A 14,571-nucleotide genomic window follows, 5' to 3' on the forward strand; every position below is an offset into this window, starting at 1 on the left:
ACTTCATTAAGAGCCCCTGCGGGGCCAACAATCCAAATGAATTTAAAAATATCATGAATTGGCATAATAATCCTTGTAAGACTGTATAAACCTACAATGCAACATTATTTGCAACTTAGTACCCACTTATAGTTGTAAATTGTTAAAGTTGCTACTATTCAACTTAATAATCCAATATGCAACATCATATGAAACTTATTAAATAGATATGCAACTTCATCTGCAACTTTAACAAATTATTATTTCAATATGCAACTTGCCAACCTAATATGCAACATAAAATGAAACTCAGCAATATGATATAATTATGCAACTTAGTGCCCTGATATGCAACTAACAACCAAATACAAATAAAATAATTCATAAATGAACCAAATCATAAGTTTTGAAACCATATCATTTAGATAGTTCTTAATTCCATCATATCAAATCATGTTAAATGCCTAACCACTATTAACAAAGGCAAATCATTTCATAGATCTCGTCTTTCTCTTCTTTGTTGGTGTCTTTATCGCTTTCTCATCTCTTTTTTTGTCCTCTCCCTCGCTCTCGTAGCCACAAATCTGCTTTGCCATGCCATATGAGTAAAAGAGAAAACCAAGTCTGCTTCTATGAGCGCCAATATCCAAGTCTCCTTGCGGAATTTCCTTCTTATCAGCAAGATACTCAGCAAAAGAGACCATGTATATACCACTATCACTGCAGAAATATAACATAATATAAAAGAGATCGGTAATAAGTGCAAATTTATGCATGCTAAAACAAAGTTTTGTCCCAGCAATACCAAACCATATTTCAAGAGGGTCTGGTTGTTTCAACTGTCTAAGCAAAAGGTTGTGAATAAGTTGGTATTGGATTTTGAATGGTCTTAAATGGGTGAAATTGCCAAAACAGGAAGCACGAAACTCAGCAAGCTGCTTTACAGATAATGTTTCCACCAAATCACTAATTTGCTCATACTTGTTATTCCTGTGAAGTTTTGCTGTCTCATGCTCTTCAACAGGAATAACATATTGCATCCCCTGAAAATACAAAACAATGAATACAGATATATAATCAATATCATTACTAGTTTGCGAGAAATATGTAGTACCTTAGGAGGTGCAATCACATTATATTGAATTGTAAAGTTCGTCTTCTTCCTTTTCCCCTTTAACTTCGACTTTTTCATTGCAACTTCCTTCGGGCTCATCTTAGATTTCCCCTTTGAAGCAGAAGCACATTTCGAAGGAGACCTAGACACCGAAGAGAACCTCGTATGCACCATTATAAACCTGCATATTAGCATTATAATGTTGATTGAACATTAGCCACAGTCTATGCAACTCAAGTCCTAAAATGCAACCTTCTAATCAAATTACTCAATCTTAACAATCATCCTAATATGCAAAGTGCCCCTGCGGGGCCACCTATCCAAAAGCAAATCAAACCTAAATTATCATCCTAACCAGTAGAACTTAATCAACTTAACTCCCAACATGTTGATTAAGTCAACTTAATCAACTTAACTCCTAACATGCAACCTCCTAATCAACTTAATCAATTTTAACAATCATCTAGGTATGCAATAAGTGCCCCTGCGGGGCCTCCTATCCAAAAGCAAATCAATCCTAAATTATCGGCCTCAATAGTAGAAATCAAGCCTAAAATGCAAGCAACTTCACCAGCAACTATCTACTTCTTATACAAAATCAAACAGTACATGAAAAAATTACAAAGAACAACAGTCAACACTACATGATAAATCAAGAGCTTAGGAGTTTATAACATTCCCTAACTAAAATATACAATATTAAACACATATACATATTCAAATTCATTCAAATCGGAGCACACAAATTATCATACAAAGAGCAACAATTATCCAAAACAAATGTATTTAGGGTTTTACAAAACAAAAATCGAACAAATCGAACACAAAATTCACAACAGCTCGGGAGTGAGATTACAAAGCATCACCTGATTAAGCAACTGAACCGAGTCAAGAAGTTTCACCGATGAAGAAGCTGATGAAGATGAGAGACGTTGCGAAGCAGAGAGAGGTGCTCGAAGAAGACGCTCGAAGAAGTGAGAGGTGCTCGAAGAAGACGTTGTTCAGACCAGTACTGCTAAGCCCAATACCCAACGTATTTTTAAAAAAATATCTTTAGTGTATTGTATAAATGGTATTAAAAGCTTGTAGTTTTAAAAGAGGTAGTAAAAGTGAAAATTCTATTAATTGGGGTAGTAAAAACAGAAATAAGATTAAAAAAACAATATACAAGACAAATTCCCTTAGTTTTTTCTTAAATAATATATTAGTTTTTAATTTAGTCAATCCACAAATATCAGTTAGATATTAAATTCAATAAATATAAAAAGGATTTTTTGTTATATTTGTTTTATATTGGTCGTGGTAGTTGCGTAGTTGGTTAAATATGAACCACAAACTACAATGGGAAGATCACAGGTGATGATGGTGTTATATCATACTCATAATAATGCTTTTATTGAATTATGCAGTGAAATTTGAGCTGCCATGGAAGCTTTCACAGCTTCTTTTTATCCTTCTTCAATCCAACTTGGCAGAAATCAAATTCATCACAAATTCATTAATAATCTTCCATTTACTCACCCACCCATTTCATCTTTCTCGCTATCTCGTAGTAATGCACCCAGTTTAAAGCTTCAAGCCACCATCTCTACAACTGATTTAGTACTTGACCAGGAAACTGAAAGTGGTGAGAAATTCGATTGGTATGCTCAATGGTATCCAGTGATGCCTGTTTGTGACCTTGATAAGAGGGCCCCACACGGGAAGAAGGTGTTGGGTCTTGATATTGTGGTGTGGTGGGACAAGAATGAGAATGAATGGAAGGTGTTTGATGATTGTTGTCCTCATAGATTGGCTCCGCTTTCCGAGGGAAGAATTGATCAGTGGGGGAGGTTGCAGTGTGTTTATCATGGTTGGTGTTTTGGTGGTGCTGGTGACTGCAAACTCATCCCACAGGCACCCCGAGATGGTCCTCCGGTATAAATCAATGCTTCATTTTGCGTCTAAAATAGATTATATAGTATTGTTAGAGCAAGTCCAATGGTCGTGCTAAAATAGATTGAGCTATTGCTATAGTTTAGTATGAAATTTGATTTTTGATGCTAAATTAACAACATATCTCCAATGGTTGGTGCTATATCTTATTCCAAATTTAACATATTGCATTGTTCTATTATAGCACAAGATATGCAACACCATTGGACTTGCTCTAACTTCATATTATCCTGAGATGAATTGGACATCTGATAATTGCTATAATATTTTATCAAATAATCTTCATTTGTGGTGTCCAGTGTTATTAAAAGCGCGCTTAATTGCGCGATTAATGGTTCTTTGCGTTTAGGCCGAAGATGTGCGATTCAAATATTAGTGATTTAATGTGATTCTGAAATCATCAAAAAAATGCTCAAGCAGAGTCTCTTTATAATAATTATGTTCTTTTCTGCCTGATTCTAGATGTAAATGAGTCAAGATATTCATGATGTATTTGAACTTATGAACTAACGAACTATTTACATTCGCATAATGGATCGGAGCTCGCTCTGCTTGAGTACTTTGTTGACCTGTGTTTGATTAATTAATTACTTGGCGTGTGAGGCTCACAAATCTAATCGAGCTTTAATCTTATTATCTATGCATTCTTAGTATATTTTATTAATAAATATTTAAAATATAATATAATTCTACACATCTGATTCGGAGCTTATCATATTCGAGTTCTGATCAATATTTACAGGTTATTTGTTAACACCTGAACGATGCCTAAATAGCTGAACAGGACATATATTTATCGTTAAGAATTAAGATCATTTGTTATGTATCTCAATTTAACTGGATGATTCCAATTTATCTGGACGACTCGGCCTTGGAAACAAAGCCTCCCTCGTCCAGCTGTTTTAGCATATCTTCATGATGCGTGCGGTGCATAACTCGTGCATAATTTCAAACACGTGAAATTGTAATTTCCTTAAAAATATAATTTATTATATTTCTTATTTTATTTTTTAGTTAGTTTTTCTGTAAAATTAAAATAAGATAGGTATTAATTTGAGCTATAAATTATATATTTAAATTTATAGACTTTCCTATTACAAAAGTAGATTTTTTATCTTAATAAATTAAATCTATCTGGTAAAAAATATCAAATTCGTGAATCTTGTCGTTCAGATAAAATAGATCAATAAACAACAGTTTTTATTTGCCATCCAGATTATCTGTTCATTCAGATTTGAGTCGTTCAGAAAAAATGATCCAGATTTAACAAATGACCCCTTAGTAAAGTATAGATAACGAAATGACTCATGAAGAGAGAAACCCTCTACCCTATCACCATTTAAAGAAGAAGTCGAGCATATCGAGCGTTTATCTTGTCAAGTTGAGCCTTAAGTTTACATTTAGCCTTATAAAATGGCTTTCTACCTCACTTATTTGGCGAATGGAACGGTTTTGCTTGCTGAGTTAACAGGACTTTTGAAGTTCAACAAGTGTTTTAGTATTATATTTCTGCATAGATTTATGATACACTTTGAATATTTAGAACGTTTCCAATATTACATCTATCTGTTTTCTATATATGTAGATTCATATGTCCAAGAAAGCCTGTGTGCCTGTTTATCCAAGTACCGTGCAGAATGACATTGTTTGGTTTTGGCCAAACAGTGGTCCTAGTTATAAAGATATTCTTTCGAGGAAACAGCCGCCTTACATTCCAGAATTGGATGACCCATCATACGCTAGATTAATGGGAAACAGAGATATACAATACGGGTATGCAAAACTGTTCTTAATTACTCTCTCTTGTTAAAGTATGCCTGGCACCCTTTTTTGGTTGATCCAAAATAAATGAACTTTGAGATTTGTGTAAAGTCCTTTACACATAAATATTCATGCTCTAGTAAATCATGTCAATCATTATTTTCTGCAAGTCATGTTCTTTATTAATTCGGTTTCCTTTAGTGTGTGCAAATGGATACAAGTTAAGCACTAAATTCTATGCATTTAGCTCATTTTGATTGGTGTAATTTTTGTATATGCAGGGGGGTCCACCATTATTAAAAATTAGGAGCCAATCAAAATAAGCTAAACTTATAAAATTTAGTGCTTAGCATGTGCCCATGGGCACACACACTAGAAAACCCTTATTAATTTAATGAATACCTAGCAGGTAGATTTTTATTGAACTGGTTAGGTAATTATGTTACAGTACTGAACTTATCTAATTAGCTTTGATTTAATTTATGCATGTTGTTTACTTTTATTCATAAGGATTTCTAATTGTAATTGAGGCAATTACTGATATCGAGATTGTCTTCTTTTGTGTCTCTATGTTTGCTACTTGTGGATTGTTATCCTCGGTATTTTTTTGAAACCTTTTCTCAAAACCATAGTCCACATAACCCTTCAAAGTGGTATCAAGAGCCACTGTTCGTCCACCCTGTCACACCCTTTCTCCGCCCATGCCACCCGTCACAATATCCAACCACAGCCTCATTAAAAAATCACTAATATTGTAATTAGTGATTTTTTATATATAATTGATACTTAGACATCCAGACCATGTAATTGATGGGAGCTTATTAGCATTGTCAACTTTATTAAATTTTGTCTGATGTTTTCTTATGGTTAAAAATGAGCATTTAACTAGAATAATTTTATGTCACCGTTGGGATTTTTCACAAGTATAAGTGGGTAGATCCTCTGGTCTGATAATTAGAATCTAATGGGTTTGATATGGATTGGCCTAGAATATATCCTACTCTCACGATCTGATTGTTCTGATTCGTTAAAAGAAATGGATTCAGATATGGAAATCCAACAAGTTGAGAAGCATACCGCATCAAAGTGGTATCAAGAGGCACCGTTTATCGACCCTGAGCCCATGCCACCTGTCACAGAATCCAACCACATCCTCTATAATATTTTGCCATTAAACACTTTAGCCACATATTTGTTCTTACCTAGCCTACTTCCTAAAATCTTAGTCAAAGACATCCAACCACCCTGCTAGTTTGAGGTAAGGAGGAAGGATGGCTCTTCTTTCGAATTGGAAGAACATAGTTAGGAATAGGATGAAAAAGATTGCAGAGTATGAAAATTTTATAGCCGCAGATGACCCACTTTGATTAGGCAACAAAAAAAAAACCTATATTCTCTTGTTTTGTTTCTCTACCCAATATTTTCATGCGGAGAAACTAAACTTTATTGTCTTGTTTTGTTTATCTACCTGATAGTTGTTACCCCCGGTATTTTCAGATAATATACAAGTGTTATACAAGTTTATGTGTTAAAAAATATAGAACATAGAATGTTTTCGCAAATCATTTTCATCCACTGCTTCTACACAAAACACTAACAAATCCTTACTCTTTATCCCATCTTTGCCCAGGGCCCGCACAATAGAAATGTTGGCCTACTTCCACAACAGAAATATCATATAACCCATTTTGTTTTTTGATGGAACAGGATAGAACATTCATATTGCCCCCTGAAAAATATAGCTTAAAATGAAATTATTTTGATTCAAACCTCTCTTTCTCTATGAGACTACTTTATTCCTATATATATTTATAATACCAATTCAATTCTTGAATACCAACGAATCACGTAATATCCACAGTACTCTCACGTTTACTTGTAACAGTAGGTAGAGGTCACATGGGCCAATAAATTAGTATATAAAGGTTGAAAGTTAAGTTAATTGAATTCTATTATCCGACCCATAGTATTATATAGTTTAATATTTTAATAAAAATATTGAAAAGCAGGCCCACATCACATAATATATAGTTTAATATTGTAATCAAATGTTTAAAATATGTTATATGGCCCAAATTATGTATGAACTATCTCAGGGTCGGTTGTAATAGCATAATATCGATAGTATGCATGTATTCAGAAAGGGACGGATTCCATTCTGGTACTGAGATTTTTCAGACGTTTTTAACCTTGGTTATTTTTAACTGCTTTTAAAAATATATATTTGTGACATTTTTTATAAGTAATCAATTTTTTTAAAGAAATGATTTCTTAACATGGTTATATATATGGCTTGAGATAAACATCATCCACTCAATAATAGTAATACTTCTGATGAACCTAAGTATATAGATTATTTTTACAATGGTACAATTCAGCAAACATATAAAATAAAATTGCATATCTCTATGCCCTAGCTTGGTATAATGGAACCCCAGAGGGATAGTTGTAAAAATATGTATCCTTTATTATGGTAACTACTGATCAACAAATAATGTTGAACTCCAGTTATAAGTTTGTTGTATGCATATTATACGAAAAATTTACATTTATTTGTTTTTAGTTAGAAAGCTGATGTATTTTAAATTATTTTCAACACGGATACTTAATATAACTGAACATTAACATGGCCATATATACAGATGTACTAAATTTGTTACAACTAAAACTAATATATCCTCACAACTATATATAAAATAATAAACAATGAAATGCATAATTCTATTCTCCAGAAGCAGTATTTATGACTTGCTATATTTTTTATCATCTTCTTTTAGTCAAATCATCTGTAGAAGTATTGCTAACTAGGGAAACATACATACATACTATTTAGCAAAAAAAAAAAAAAGAAACATACATACATACTTATGCGTATTAGTAGCTATCTGTTTCTATATATGTCCATCCAACTGTTCTTCAGGGTAATTTGATTTGAAATTTCACATTACAGGTATGAGGTTCTTACTGAAAATCTTATGGATCCCGCTCATGTTCCCTATGCACATTATGGGATAATGGGAGGTCAAACGAGGAAAAGCAGATAAGAACTTTACGAACCATTTTTATAGTGGTTGAACTTTACATTTCCTGAAGTTGTAATTGTTCCTAACAAAAATCTGTTTCCCTCACTGAGAAGGTTGATAGAGAAGGGGGAAGGCCTCTTGAAATAAGTATTAAAAACCTCGACATAAATGGTTTTACTGCGAAGCAGGATTCAGGAGGTTTCAGTTTTATTGCTCCTTGTATATTTTATGGCCATGCCACTGTTGGAGGGAATAAAAGCAAAGTGTCCAAAGAATCAGCCGAAACCACCAAGGTAAATTTTTGTGTTATAATTTAATAATCATATTCGTATTGTAAAAATTTTCATGTATATATGATTACAGACAAACAGTTTCATGTTTTAGTGTATAGTTGTTTTCTCATGAATTCTTACATTGTTCCATTTTCAGGAGCAATCAGCGATGCCAGAAAGGAGGTTCCTGCTGATTTTTATATGTGTCCCGGTTAGTCCGGGTAATAGCAGATTGATATGGTCCTTCCCTAGAAACTTTGGAGTTTGGATCGATCAAGTTGTTCCACGGTGGATGTTTCATGTGGGACAAAATTTAATTCTTGATTCAGATTTATATCTTCTTCATGTTGAGGTGATTTTCCGGGTTCTTAATATCTTACAGTAGCAAGTCTTATGTTTAATTTGGGAAGGCAATACCTCTGAGCACAACTTTACTAAAACAAACTAAATTACTGATTCAGATTATATCTTCTACACGTGGAGGTAACCTAGTCATTTGTATAATTTCAGAAACTGGTTGTCTGTAATCATATTTATTGCATCATTCTTTCGATAATTTTGGTAGAAAATGTGATCAATGTGATTGGTAACGAATTGATAACAATTATTTGACTATCTGAATTGTGTGGATGAGTGCTCGTTTAGATGATAATATTATTATAGCAAATGCATAACTAAAATTTTATATTAAGATTATTTAGTCTACACGTGGAGGTATATCTAGTGAGTCTAGTCGTTTGTTTAACTTCACGAAACTGTTTGTCTGTAATTATTTTTTCTCATCATGTTTGTTGGCATCATTCTTGTGATGCATTTGGTATAGAATCGAAAATAATTATTTGGTTAGTTGAATTGTGTGGGAAGACTGCTCATGTAGGTGATCATATTATTATTACTTTGATGAATTCGCATGACAAAAAATTAAGTTATGATGCTTGGGGTGGGGGGATGCCTAGTAAGAGAATAGAGTTGAGAGGCTGCTGGTTTTATGTTTAAATGTTGTGTCTGCACTTCCCTGCAAAGTGTATTTCAGTTCAATACATGTCATATTGCAGTTGTACTTTTTCATTGTTTTAAGTCTATACATGCGATACTTAGCTGTAAGTTCTAAGTATCTACAACATATTCAAACACTCCCCCTCATAGGAATAGTGCTTTCTGCAATGAACTCTTGGTGCTTACAACCGTCATATTTTCTGGTTTGTCTCACTTGTGAGTTATGACTAATTCCTCAAGAACACATCCCATTTTTTCTGGAGATTTTCAAATCCAACCTATGCATCTTATGAGTAGATATTCCTATAGCCATTTAGATTGAATTCTTTATACTTTGGTGGTTTTTATATTTAATTCACCATTCATAAATTATGACTCACAAGTGATAATTGATTTGTTTTACTGCTACCACACTTTGGTCCAGCAGAAGCCTTAAACCCTAAGCAATCATATTTTTCTTTCTTGACTAAACCACTAAAATTCCTTCTGTATTTGTATAATATAATTCTTCCACTACTTTAAAGTAATTTGTATTTGGTTCTTGTTGCTTCCTCGACAGGAAAGGAAAATCATGGAGGCCGGTTCTTCTAACTGGCATAAAGCTTGTTATGTGCCTACCAAGTCTGACGCTCTTGTAGTGACATTCAGAAGGTGGTTAAACAAGTATGCACGAGGTCAAATTGATTGGGGAACCAAGTTCAGCGGAGCCCTTCCAACCACTCCCCCCAAAGAGCAGCTGTTGGACAGGTAGTTTCAACTTCTCATTTAGTTTTGGTCGGTCCTACTTTTTCGCTCGAGGGGGGGTACCGATAGTGGGGTCTTTAAAAATACTAAGCATCTGTACTTCTGTTTCTAAATTAATTTGAATTATCATTTAAAAGCATATGATAACCGAGAAGAATCTTGAGTGTCGCTAATTACCAAGTAACTCTTATTGCCTAATTTTCTGTGAGATTTGTGCTATTTTCATGTGTAGTGGTCATTAAGTTTAAAGTAGAGCGACCTACACCAAAATTTTCCCCAAAATTGTTGTCCAAATGACATGGAGTCAATAACGTGCCATTTTGGAATGTTTTAATTGGTGATGTTAGGTGTGAATGCAGGGGCCGCACTATTATTACTAGTGTTATAGACTTATAGCCAATAGGAACATAACATGCGGCATTTGGGAAAAAATTTGGGGAAATTTTTGGGGTCTCTAGCATTTTCCTTAAATTAAATATATTATGCATTCCACTAATAATTGTACCCGCTTCGAAACTTTTTAGGTTTAAGAATATTGACCCCCTCCCGTACCTGTCTTTATTTGTATCTTTAAGCATTAGCGATGATAACCATTTCTGAAATATAGATTGTGGAATCCTGAAGATTTTACGGAATATTTCTGGCGTAATCTGCTAGATGTCTAGCTATATAACTCTTCCCTTTCCCTGCTTCTATTTGATCATTTGTCAATCGAGTCATGGGCGTCTCATAAGGACAAATTATATCAAGCAAACCAGGCATGTCATAATTATGCTTAATTATACTTTTTCCTGCAAGCCCGCAAACATGCTAGGGGTTTCACAGTAATAATACTTGGGTCCTTGATTCTCAATTGATCCTTTTCTTTTTTTCCAACTTATAGTACAAGCTTACTTCAGATTTGTAAGGCAAAGTCAGAATCCGTAGTTATGGGAAAGAATTGTTTTCTATGTGCAACACAACTCCTTTTTATCAGAATCACCATTCATTAAATTATAAATATGACTTGGTGACCTTTAAGCATTAGCATAAGTTTTACAAATTATGTTGAGCTTTAGTCTCCAAAACTTTTTCCTTATGAATCGTCTCAGGTATTGGACCCATGTGGTGAATTGCCGCAGTTGTAGTGCTGCACATAAAGGCCTTAATGCACTAGAGGTGGCACTACAAATTATTGCTATTATTTCAGTTGGTGTTGTTGCTGCAGCCAAGCAGAATATGATCTCTGCTTTTACTAGAAATACTCTTGTTATCATGGCAGTATTATGTTTTGCTGCATCAAAATTATTGGCTCACTTCATTTACAAGAACTTCCATTTTCATGATTACAATCATGCCTTCCGTTGAGACGAATTGTTTCACTTTCCTTTTTAGGTATGTAAAAACAATAACCGATTATGTATTTACTGTGAGAACAGATAATTGTATTTTGAGTTCTTCTCTCTTGAAATATATTTATGAATATAATAGAACCAGAAATTGTTAGGGGGAAGACATTTATACTTTTATTTATACATGTATTTATGTCATAGATATAATTTCTGTGTTAGATATACACCAGAGATTTTATGCAACTCTTACATAAATGATAAGGTTTTTGAATATATTGTGTAAATTCTGGTGAATTCTGATGTTGTGTTCATTTTGTGAACTTCCTTAGCTGTTGTGGTTGTATTATTTTGAAACCGGGCACTTTCGTAAGTAGCTTAAAAGATACATTTATTTTTTAATTATATAGCGTAAAGACGGTTAGACTAGAAAAAGAATTATTTTATCCTACAAGCCAACTAATATGTATATTCATGATTCTTTTTTTTAATCCAAAACAAATTATGTCAGTTTACATTTACAACAAATATTACCTATCGAATTTTAATTGTAGAAGCATATAAATCTCATCATTACAAAATTACTTTTATCATATATAATTTTTTAAAAAACACACTAAACAAATATAATATCATTCACAATATTGAAAATAATAAGTCAAATTTAATCCCCACAAATTAATAGTTAAAATTACAAAATTATTTTAATCAGAAAAATTTAAAATAAAATAATAAATAGTAACATCACAAAATTAATCAAAAAATTTCAAAATATATTCAAATTTGATAAAAAAAAAAATCATTATCTGACTTGACACATATGGGAAAAGGCTTATCTTGGCTAAATGGTAAAAAATACTCGGTATCTCTCGTTTCTTTACAGTTTTTTTCGTTGCTCGACACGTATTTTAAGGCTTTTATAAAATATAGTTACGTAACTTATTTTTAAGATTTTCCTTTTGCGTATAAAAATTCAAGCATCAAATTTTTATTCAAAAGAAAAAAAATTAAAAAATAAATTACGGAATTATATTTTCTAGGAACATTAGAATGCGTGTCAAACTCTCGTCTTCCAAGGTGACAGAAAGAGTATTGGCTGAGAAAAAACTTGGCAAAGGAAGAATGTGTTCATAAGTTTGATGTTCAGCCTAACAAGTGTAGCATCGGGCATGGGGACAACCACAAACACCTTTTTTTAATAAAATAAATTATGTATTCTGTTTGCATGTTTATGATCATTTTCTTAATCCAAAACATAATATGCCTATTAATTTTAATTATAAAATCATATAAATTTTTACAAAAATAATTAAATTTATTAAATTAGATATCATAATTCTAATATAAAACACATTCATAAATATAATTCTAGTAAAAGTTGACATGACATATATAGAACCATGCCATATGAATATATATCAACAAAAAAATTAAGAAAAATACGTGAAAACAATGTAATAGAAGTTAATATTGTATGTGAAACCTCTCATACAAATACATATCAACCAGAATATTATACAGAATCTTCAACATCCGCTACAATATCAAAATATTTCAAATAAAAAACTGGTCAGGTACTTGAACATAAAACCGCACCAGACTCACCAACTTTTTTTTTTCTCATTTCTATAAATATCATTATATAATATTTTTAAGATAACTGATATTTTTGAAAAATCGACTTTCTTATCACTGAGCTATTTAATCCTTCGGAAACCAACCACTCAACTTAGGTTTAATTTTTTTAGTCACTGACGTTTTATTTTTTAGGCACTAATGTTACCTTTTATTTTCATTTCAAGCCATTCCGTTAATAACCCGACCCGTATTTTATAATAGTTCTCAAGCAATCTTGATGTTCTTGAAGATCAAACTCGATTTTTAAGATAAATTATTGAGAGTTCAAATTCAGAGTTTATGTAACCAAATTGATCATTGTGAAATCATTTGTCCAATGCCATCAAGAAAGATCAATTTAGAATAAATTTTAAATTTCAACCAAATTTATGGATTCATTTTGTTTAATCATTCACGGTTTTTGTTGTTTTGAATACATAGATCGTTCAATTTCAAGTTTTATGTATTTTTTTGTGATTTTTGATTACGATTTTGTGTTCGCTGAAAAAGCAGACATCACTTATGTTTTTCATTTTTTCGGTTGATTGGGTTTTATTTGTTAGTATAAATCGGTGTAATAGCCTAGTAGGAGTGTATTGGTTCATATGTATTAAGCATTATTGAGTTTGAATCAATTTTGATATTGTCGAATTTTTTTGTTAAATTCAACGGAATTGTCGAGAAGTAGTTTGATTGTTATTGTTATTACTAGATATGAGTTGTCGAGTTTGTATAGATTGATTAGGACTGAAAAATTAATGAAAACAGAGCCGATTTGATCATGAATTCGGCTTGGCCGGAGAGTTTCAGTGACCGGAACGACGCCGTTTTATAGGCTGCCCAAATTTCGACAGCATGGTCTTCATTTTCCGAACGTGGATAACAAAAAGAAGTTAATTGAACAGGGGTAGAGTTATAAATAAAATTGACATTACTGGCTAAAAAACCTAAATTTAAGTTGAGTGGTAGATTTTTAAGGGAATAAATGGTTGAGTGATAAAAAAAAATCAATTCCCATACATTTTTTGACCAACAATCTTCTCTGAAGATAGGAGGGGAGATGACGCTTGATTTAAATTCAAAAAATGTAAATCAAAAGATCGTGTTTGCGGTTGTTTTTGCAGGGCCACTTGGAGAATCAAGTAGGAACTTAAGAACTATCAAAGGAAATAAAAAATTTTATTGGCCAATTAAATATGTTTGATACAATTACTTTAAGATAAACTATATTATGAATTAGGCTTAATGACCTTTTAGCCCTCGAAATTTGGATGGATGTTCCGATACGAACTCGATGTTTAAAGTTGTTCGATTCAACCCTTAAAGTTTCACTATTGTATCTTTTAGCCCTTTTTTTCAAATAATGGTATATAACGGAGGGTAAACTTGACAATTCATATTCAGGGTAAAGTTTGGGCGTACCTTTTAATCCCTAAAGTATACATCTCGTTCCATTTAACCCCTGAAGAATACATTAAAATACATTAGAGGTTCCTTTTAACCCTCAATGTTTAATGCCCCTTTTAACCCTCACGTGTGAAATGTCAACTTTGTTCACCCCGTTATATACCGGTATACGCCATAAGGGCTAAAAGGTACATTCGGAAAACTTGGAGGGTTGAATCGAACGACTTTAAACATCGAGGCCGCATCGGAACATTTATCCAAACCTCGAGGGCTAAAAGGTAATATATGAGCACCTCTAAGATAATAGTGAAATAATAATTAAAATATTAATAATTTAAAATCAGTTGAGGTATATTAATATTTTACTAAAATATTGAAATTCATTGACTATATAC

The 14,571-nt window shown here is 32.5% G+C and overlaps 1 protein-coding gene across 1 annotated transcript; it reads left to right on the forward strand.

Moving 5' to 3' along the window:
- The first annotated feature begins 2,390 nt into the window (after positions 1 to 2,390).
- Positions 2,391 to 11,428, forward strand: LOC108202833 (protochlorophyllide-dependent translocon component 52, chloroplastic). Its single transcript, XM_017371396.2, has 7 exons — positions 2,391 to 3,010; positions 4,614 to 4,801; positions 7,740 to 7,829; positions 7,919 to 8,105; positions 8,242 to 8,436; positions 9,640 to 9,827; positions 10,916 to 11,428. The coding sequence occupies exons 1-7, from the start codon at positions 2,519 to 2,521 to the stop codon at positions 11,169 to 11,171; spliced, it is 1,596 nt and encodes a 531-aa protein (XP_017226885.1). The 5' UTR covers positions 2,391 to 2,518; the 3' UTR covers positions 11,172 to 11,428.
- The last annotated feature ends 3,143 nt before the right edge of the window (positions 11,429 to 14,571 follow it).

The sequence above is a fragment of the Daucus carota genome, chromosome 9, assembly GCF_001625215.2.
Source record: "Daucus carota subsp. sativus chromosome 9, DH1 v3.0, whole genome shotgun sequence".
Taxonomy (NCBI): Eukaryota; Viridiplantae; Streptophyta; class Magnoliopsida; order Apiales; family Apiaceae; genus Daucus; species Daucus carota.

Bases quoted from the DNA above. Each gene is read 5' to 3' on its own strand.
- LOC108202833 (XM_017371396.2), top strand. From the start codon at position 2,519: ATGGAAGCTTTCACAGCTTCTTTTTATCCTTCTTCAATCCAACTTGGC. The intron at 7,830-7,918 runs ATAAGAACTTTA...TGTTTCCCTCAC, and splicing joins GGTCAAACGAGGAAAAGCAG to TGAGAAGGTTGATAGAGAAG. The intron at 8,437-9,639 runs GTGATTTTCCGG...CTTCCTCGACAG, and splicing joins TATATCTTCTTCATGTTGAG to GAAAGGAAAATCATGGAGGC.